This window comes from Lipotes vexillifer, unplaced genomic scaffold, assembly GCF_000442215.2.
Source record: "Lipotes vexillifer unplaced genomic scaffold, Lipotes_vexillifer_v1.1 scaffold860, whole genome shotgun sequence".
NCBI classification, from domain to species: Eukaryota; Metazoa; Chordata; class Mammalia; order Artiodactyla; family Lipotidae; genus Lipotes; species Lipotes vexillifer.
The window spans coordinates 283,019-291,137 of record NW_006789568.1 but is presented as its reverse complement, the minus strand read 5'-3'; the positions used below and the strand labels follow the sequence as shown (position 1 = coordinate 291,137).

At 46.5% G+C, this 8,119-nt stretch overlaps 1 protein-coding gene and 1 pseudogene across 1 annotated transcript; one reads left to right on the top strand and one right to left on the bottom strand.

Annotated features, from left to right (window-relative positions):
• The first annotated feature begins 5,773 nt into the window (after positions 1–5,773).
• GPR55 (G protein-coupled receptor 55) lies at positions 5,774–6,799 on the top strand. Its single transcript, XM_007462772.1, has one exon. It carries the CDS (start codon positions 5,774–5,776, stop codon positions 6,797–6,799), a length of 1,026 nt encoding a protein of 341 aa, XP_007462834.1.
• A 281-nt stretch (positions 6,800–7,080) lies between these two features.
• The window catches only part of LOC103088751 (protein FAM136A-like), a 9,100-nt pseudogene continuing 8,061 nt past the window's right edge, over positions 7,081–8,119 (bottom strand).

Sequence of the window (8,119 nt, the reverse complement as noted above, 5' to 3'; positions counted from 1 at the left end):
TTTGTTTCTATTAATAGCTCTCTGAACTTTGTGTTTAAACGTCTTCCCTCCCCTTCACCCACTCTCTGGCACTCAATGTTCATCTGGCATTTTGAGCCTCTTTCATATTCTTCTTTCCTCCTTACGCACAATTTTCATGATGTGACGGCTGACCTGCGGACAGAGGAAACTTTGCTTTATATCGGGTATCGGGTTCTTGTGGCTGTTCTCCAGTCGCTTAGGTGGCACCTACTTCCTCACTTGCCCAATTCTCTGTCACTTCAGGCTTTGTTCCCAAGGCCCTCTGACACTCCATGTTGAAATCTTTGACCTGGCAAGATTTATGCCTCATCAGCTGAGCATCTGTTAGTTCAATGCATTCCTTTAAATTCTGTGTAAACCTCCCTTCCGCTCCCACCTTGCCTCAAGCACACACCCAGATGTTGCTTCTTTTAAGGGAAAGTCAAAAGCTGTTCTTATTTTTCTTCTTTTTCCCCAGCATTTAATGCATTAAACAATTTTTCAATTGTTTTCGTATTATCATTAGAAAAATACACACACACACAAAAGAGTGAGATAAAGATAAAAGATTTAAAAATCACCCCCCATCTAACTGTTAGAATGCAACCAACGTTTGGCATTTGGAAACTTTTTCTAGGTTTTTTTCCCTCTGCGTGGGTTTTAAAAATCATATTTGAAATCATTCTGAATGTATAATTCTGTAGTTTGTGGGTTTCTTATTTAATGTAGTCAGTATAAATATAACATAGGCAGACAAAAATTTTCCATTGAGTAGATTTACCGTAGTGAAATTAAGCTCTTGGTGACGTTTAAATGCGTGTGTGTATTTTTTGCTATCAGAAAAAAATATTAAAGTGAACATATTTCTGTACATATTTTTTCCTTCTTTTGCATAATTTACTTAAGGTAAATTTTTAGAATCTCTGAATGAAAGACTAATAAGATTTCTAGGGCTTGTAATATAAGTTATTAATGTCTCAAGGTTGGGTACTTATGTGTATACTCACCAGTATATTGGTGACTGTTTCACAGAACCCTTGCCAGCTTCTTTGATTATATAAGCAAAAATTTTATTTCTTAGTAAATCTTATGGGAATGATTTGTGTCCTTTGCCTGTTTATTTATTGTGGGTCTTGATATGACACATTTTTTAATATTCTTCGTAGAGGAGGAACATCATTTAACCTTGTACTTCCTTTCCTCCAGTATATTATTTGATGTTAAACATTTTTAAAAAAATGTATTTATTTATTTTTGGCTGTGTTGGGTCTTAATCTCTGTGAGAGGGCTTTCTCTAGTTGTGGCGAGCGGGGACCACTCTTCATCGCGGTGCGTGGGCCTCTCACTGTGGCGGCCTCTCTTGTTGTGGGGCGCAAGCTCCAGACGCGCAGGCTCAGTAGTTGTGGCTCACGGGCCTAGCTGCTCCGCAGCATGTGGGATCTTCCCAGACCAGGGCTCGAACCCGTGTCCCCTGCATTGGCAGGCAGGTTCTCAACCACTGCACCAGCAGGGAAGCCCTGGATTGGTTGTTTTAAACAAAAAATTCACAAGATGCAGCCAGAACTATCCTCAGAGATAAACACGTATCTCTAACAGCTTGAATACTTTTTTTAAAAAATAAAGAAACTAAATAAATGAATGAAACTGTCCACTTGAGCATTTAGACAAAACAGAACAGACAAGTAATCGAGAAATAATGAAAATTTTTATAAAGATAAAAGCAGAAATAAATGAATTAGAAAGGAGGAAGATACCAGAATCAATAAATTTAAAAGCTGGTTCTTTGGCAGGGGGAGGGGGTAAAGGCGCCACAGCTACTGAGCCTGCACTCTAGAGCCCGCAAATCACAACTGCTTAGGCTGTGTGCCAAAACTACTGAAGCCTGTGCGCCTAGAGCCCGTGCTCCGCAACAAGAGAAGCCACTGCAATGAGAAGCTCACGCACCGCAACGAAGAGCAGCCCCTGCTCGCCACAACTAGAGAAAGATATTCATCATAGCTTCGTTCTCTTTCCAGTTTCCTGCTTTTAATGCTCAGCTCCAAGCTTTCCTTGGAAAGATGCATAAAGGATGCAAAGATGTTTGCATCCTTTATGGTTAGTATCTCTTGGAGATCTAAAGTTTTGCCTCTTGGAGGCAGTTTTTTCCTGGAAGCCACACATACCTGAGTGTGGCTTTCTATGATCTTCACACCTGAACAGCCACCCAATTGGGCATGGAATTCTTGTTGCTCAAATTTTCTCCCTCAAAACTTTTCTGGTATTAATTATTTTTTCAGAGAGGTTTCCAGGAAACTGGGTTGGTTTGTTCACAGATGTTTGTAAGGTTCTGCATTAATGACATTTAAAGGTGTAAGTGGGACATCTGGGAGTGGTTTTCTTTCCAAAAATTTTGCGTGAAACGTGGCTCCTCTCAGGCACCAGCAAGTTCTCATCTCTGTTGTTCATTTCAGTGCAGCCCCACCTCTCAGGCACCAGCTGCTGGTGGTTAACAAAGGTCCTCTCAGGCCCTTCAGTCTATTCACAGACCTGATTTGCTTGACCCATGACCTTTCCCCATTCATTCTATTTCCTTCCTAGTATGAGGCCGGGACCAGGGCCCTGGTGACTAACAGCCCAGCTGGGGCCATGCTCACGTTGGACTGCTTCTAGCTAACGACTGGGCTCCATGGAAGCACTGGTCCTGGGAGATTCCTGCTAGACACGGAACTTCTCCAATGGGCAACTTGGGCTTAGGGACTCTCCGTCGACCTGGCCCATCATTCTCAGAGCTGCACTGTGGTCTGAGGGCTCTCCCTGTCCACTCCTATCCCTTTCCCTTTATCCTTCACAGGCCTTTCCCCTAGTAAATTTGTCAAATGTCTAATATTGTCTAAGCATCTGCTTCGCAGCCTCCCACCCACACACCCACCTTACAGTGCGATCAGTTGATTGCAGTGGGTCCCTGAGTCGGCCGGAACAGGAGCTATCAACAGCCCCAGGCAACGGGTCACGAGTGGGGAGGTTGCTGGCTCCTACTACCAAGTAGATTGGTTTTTACTGGCAGCCCATCTTTGAGAAAAAAGTGAGTATTTTATCTCTTACTGCAGCCTGAAGCCTTTTTATCTTATTCCAGTGAAGTTCCTGATCTTTTTGTAAAAAAGATTGTTTAAAAGATGGTTTCTTTGAACTTTCAGAGGGAATTCAGAGGATTAATTTTTTAGAGTTTCTGCTCACTCTACCATTAGCTGGAAGTATTTTTTTCAACCTGATTTCTTTTTGCTAGTCCACAGAGTGCTTTTCTAGCTTCAAAAATGACCATTTGAAAAGCTCCCATTTGAAGTCATTCAGCGGACTTCCCTGGTGGTCCAGTGGTTAAGACTCCTCACTCCCATTGCAGGGGGCCTGGGTTCGATCCCTGGTCAGGGAACTAGATCCCACATGCCACAACTAAGAGCCCGCCGCAACTAAGACCCGGCACAGCCAAGTAACTAAACAAATAAACAGATATTTTAAAAAAATGAAGTAATTCAGCAATTCAAAAGTGACCTTTAGGATCGTCCTGCTGAAGGACGCTGATAGCTGAGTATTGTCTCTTTTCCACACAAATACCTGGTACAATCAATTCAGACGAATCCCAGCATCCTAGAATGGATGCTTTCCGTCAGGCCATTTTTCTCTGTTTTGCATCGGTTTGTTCAATTCAGTCATGTTGTGGGCTTGAGTTTGGATTTATCTTTGAGCATCACCGATTTCTTTCTTGGCCACTTCAGTTCTAATCTTTGAATCATCAGCGATGTGCACTGGGTTCACCCATGGAGTCTGCCTGAGCATGAGCCAGCCAAAAACAGATGCCCAAGTTCCTTTTTTTGCAGCCTTGTCGAATCTCTTTAAGCACAAGCTTGTATTTGTTCTTATCTTTGCGGTTCTTGGTTTTCTGCTGCTTCTGATGTTGAAGGTGACTTCTCTGAGCCAAGTGAGATTTCCTCTTCGGTGTTGCAACACCTTTCAGTTGGATCGGATTGGGCTCTTGCCTGTTCTCACCATTTTTCTTTTGTTTTTTTTTTGCGGTACGTGGGCCTCTCACTGTTGTGGCCTCTCCCGTTGTGGAGCACAGGCTCCAGACGCACAGGCTCAGCGGCCATAACTCACAGGCCCAGCCACTCCGCGGCATGTGGGATCTTCCCGGACCGGGGCATGAACCCATGTCCCCTGCATCGGCAGGCGGACTCTCAACCACTGCGCCACCGGGGAAGCCCCTTCTCACCATTTTTGAAATTTATCTTGTCGGTTCCAAACTATTCTAGCTATTTTTTGAGATACTCTTGTTGGATAGTTCGGCATATTTTGTTGGGAGGGGGCAGCCTGCCAGCTTGCAGTTAATTTATTCCAGGCATCCTAGTGTTGGGGCAGTTGCACCTGGGGCTTATGCTGCACAACTTCAGGAGGTGCCATTCACCCAGACCACAGGAGTCTAGAGCTTTGGATATGAGTAAATACATTTTCCTAGATCTCTCATGATATAAACCTATAAGAAAAGTTAGCACATAGGAAAATGTAGAATTTTTGGAAAGCCACCAAATCAAATAATGTATATTACATATTTACTATATATAGTGCTCAATGGATAAGAGATAAATGTGTTTTTTTGTTTTGTTTTTTGCTAGCAGTTAGAGGGGGTTTCGGAATGGCATTCTCTATAGGGTCTTAAAAGTACTCAGCTCCTTCCTTCCCAAGGGCTTGTGACTTCCCTCTCTCTGCTGGCTTCCAGCTTCCATCTGCAGCCACAGCTGCAGCCTTGATCATCTTGTCCCTGAGGTCAGCTCTAATTTTCTACCTGTCCAAAGGCCTTTCTTTGCCTTGAGGAGACCTCAAGCCCTTACTTCATTCCCTCTGGGAATGTTCTTTCTTCCATGTTTCTCCAATTTCTGTCTGGTTTTCTCCTCGGAGACCAAGAGGCTTTAGCAGCTTCAGACTTTATCCTCCCAACTCCAAATCCCAAAGAAAAAGCCCCAACCCCCTTCCAAGAAACCCAAGCAAGAGTTTCATTGCTTTTCATTGCCTCTGGGTCTATTGTTCATCCCTGGACCTATAAATGGACCAATGACAGTGTCCAGGGGAATGTGATGCACTGATTGACACCAGCCCTACATTCGGGGGTGGGGTGAGCTCTGTCCAGCCTTCGGGGTGGGGGTGGGGTGGAGCAGAGGGGTAACATATAAAGAGGAGCTGGGTGCTGAAAACAGCATTTGAAGCTGTACAATCTACAGCTCAAGTCAGCCCTGCCCTAGTTTTCATGTTTCAGTTCTGTGAAATTCACTCTTTGATGAAACCAGTTTGGGTCAGGGCTTATGTTCTTGTTACTACTTTCAACAGAAAGACTTCTGATTGGAAAAAAAGCGACAGTTGCTTGTGCACAATTCTGTTTTTATTAAAGATAAAGGCACACACACGTGTGTGTGTGTACAGAGTCAGGAATTATATATATACTTTATATATATATATATATATATACCCATATATATATACCCATATATATATACCTATATATATATACCTATATATATATATACACATACACACACATATACGTAAAGTAACAGTGGTTCTATCTGGGCCACAGATTTCGAGGTAATTTTTCTTCCTGTGTTTTCTGATCGTTATTCAAAGAGCATAGATGATTGCTGTGTGAGAAAGGGGTCATGTTTATGATTCTTGACCAAGTCGTTTGAATCCATCAGTTCTAGAGAGTAAGAGGACCTGCATCTCGTCTACTGTTGACATTGTAGGAAGGAACATGAGCCAGCGAAGCCAGAGTGAGAACTGCTCCTTCCATGACGTGGATGTGCTGATGCAAACCGTGCAGCTGGCTGTCCACACCCCTACCTTCCTCCTCGGTCTCCTCCTCAACTTGCTCGCCATCCGAGGCTTCAGCTCCTTCCTGAACAAGAGGTGGCCCTGCTACGCTGCCACCTCCATCTACATGATCAACCTGGCAGTCTTCGACCTGCTGCTGGTGTTCTCTCTCCCATTCAAGATGGCCCTGACTCACGTGCAGGCCCCCCTTCCTCCCTTCTGTACCCTAGTGGAGTGCCTTTACTTCATCAGCATGTATGGGAGCATCTTCACTGTCTGCTCCATCAGCCTGGACAGATTCTTGGCCATCCGGTACCCGCTCCTGGTCAGCCACCTCCGGTCCCCCAGGAAGACCTTCGGGATCTGCTGCACCATCTGGGTCCTGGTGTGGGTGGGGAGCACCCCCATCTATAGCTTCCACGGGAACGTGGAAAACCTCACGTGCTTTCACAACCTGTCTGACGGCACCTGGAGCGCCAAGGTCTTTTTCCCTCTTGAGGTCTTCGGCTTCCTTCTTCCCATGAGCATCATGGGTTTCTGCTCCTCCAGGAGCATTTGCATTCTGGTCGCCCGTCGGGACCACACCCAGGACTGGGTCCAGCAGAAGGCCTGTATCTGGACTATCGCGGCCAGTCTGGCTGTCTTTGTGGTCTCCTTTCTGCCAGTCCACCTGAGTTTCCTCTTGCAGTTCCTGGTGAGGAATGGCTTCATCGTGGAGTGCAGAGCCAAGCAGAACATCATCTTGTTCCTGCAACTGTCCATGTGTTTCTCCAACATCAACTGCTGCCTGGATGTTTTCTGCTACTACTTTGTCATCAAAGAATTCCGCATGGACATGATGGCCCGCCAGCCTTCCAGGGTCCAGCTGGTCCTCCAGAATACCATGACCACCATGGCTAAGGGAAGAAAGCTGTGCTTGGAGGAAGGGAACCTCAGTCTGAATTCCATAGCAGATACCTCTTCCTAGGGCTCTGATATGGGGGGCTGACACATGGCACATTTACTGGTGTGCCATTCCTCTGATGCTCACTTGAATGCCATCTTTGCTCACTGTGACCCCAAACCCTTTCCCCAGCACCCAGACAACTTGACATAAACCACTCAGTGTCTGGGGAGCTCTGAAGAACCTAAGACCCAGGTGAACTCTTGATTTCTAAGCCTAAAAAGCATGAGGTGGCAGAACTGAGAAAGAGAATGAGACCATCTGAATAAGGCTGTTTCCCAGCTCTCCTCTGTCCTTCTGTTAGGCTAGAAGATTCTGGAAAGGAAGAGAGAGAGGAGTTAGGAGAGAGAATCAAGAGGGTTGGCATGGAGGAGAGATGGAGTGGGAGGGATGGACCAAGCTCCTTTTTGGTTTGGGGATCCCGGCGTGGAGCAGTTGTACTTTCTGGTCTCTTCTGGAGCTCTGTTGGCCCATGACCTCACAGAGATGCCAGCAGAATGGGTGACTGGGGAGAGCAAGTATGTGCAGAGAGCCCCGAGTTTTCTATGGGCCTTGGAAAGGCCTGGAAGGCCAGCCAAACCTTCCTGTGCCCAGGACAAAGCTGCAGAGGGACTGAGGCGGGCTGGTGTGGACCAGGCTTTGTGATGCTGTGGACACTTCGTGAAAATAGTGGGGACAGAGTGGAAAGGCGCTGGTGACACCTGAGAGCCACGAGGGGGCAGGATATACCTGGGAAAGGTAGGAGACAGGCCAAGGGCCGGAATGGGACGGCCCCTCCCGCATTGCCATTGGGGCGTCCACTGCGTGGAGTCTGAGCTCTGGCCCAGGGGCAGGAGAGGCAGTAGAGACAAGCCTGGGAGTGGGAAATTCCTGGACGTGACCAGTTTGCTCTCTTGAACAGGCTGCGATGTTGTTGATTAGGTTTAGTTTCCTTGAGAATGATGAGAAGGGATCAGGCTTGATTCGGTTCAGCCAGAGGAGGGCAAGGTGTTTGCCTTGCCCACCTGAGTGCTGGCCGGGCAGCTGGCCACGGTGGCACCATCCACACAGATGTCCCCATCCGGTGGCTAGGAGGGAGAAGGTGAGACAGCCAGGAATAGAGGAACCATCCTGGCGACACAGGGCTCTTGGCAGTTCCTCGTTGGAAACTGTAAACGACTGAATCATAGTTTGGACTGGGCTTCTCTCATGCCCTAGAGAAGGTGCAGTGGTGACAGCTGAAAGCCTGCCACTGACTCAGCCTCCGGAGACTGAAATGGTGATCAGGGTAAATCGTGGGGTGGTTTGCAAGGCGGAGCGAGTGGGATGAGAAGTAACAAATGAGACAATGTGAACGGGGTGGCG

Bases quoted from the DNA above. Each gene is read 5' to 3' on its own strand.
- GPR55 (XM_007462772.1), top strand. From the start codon at position 5,774: ATGAGCCAGCGAAGCCAGAGTGAGAACTGCTCCTTCCATGACGTGGAT.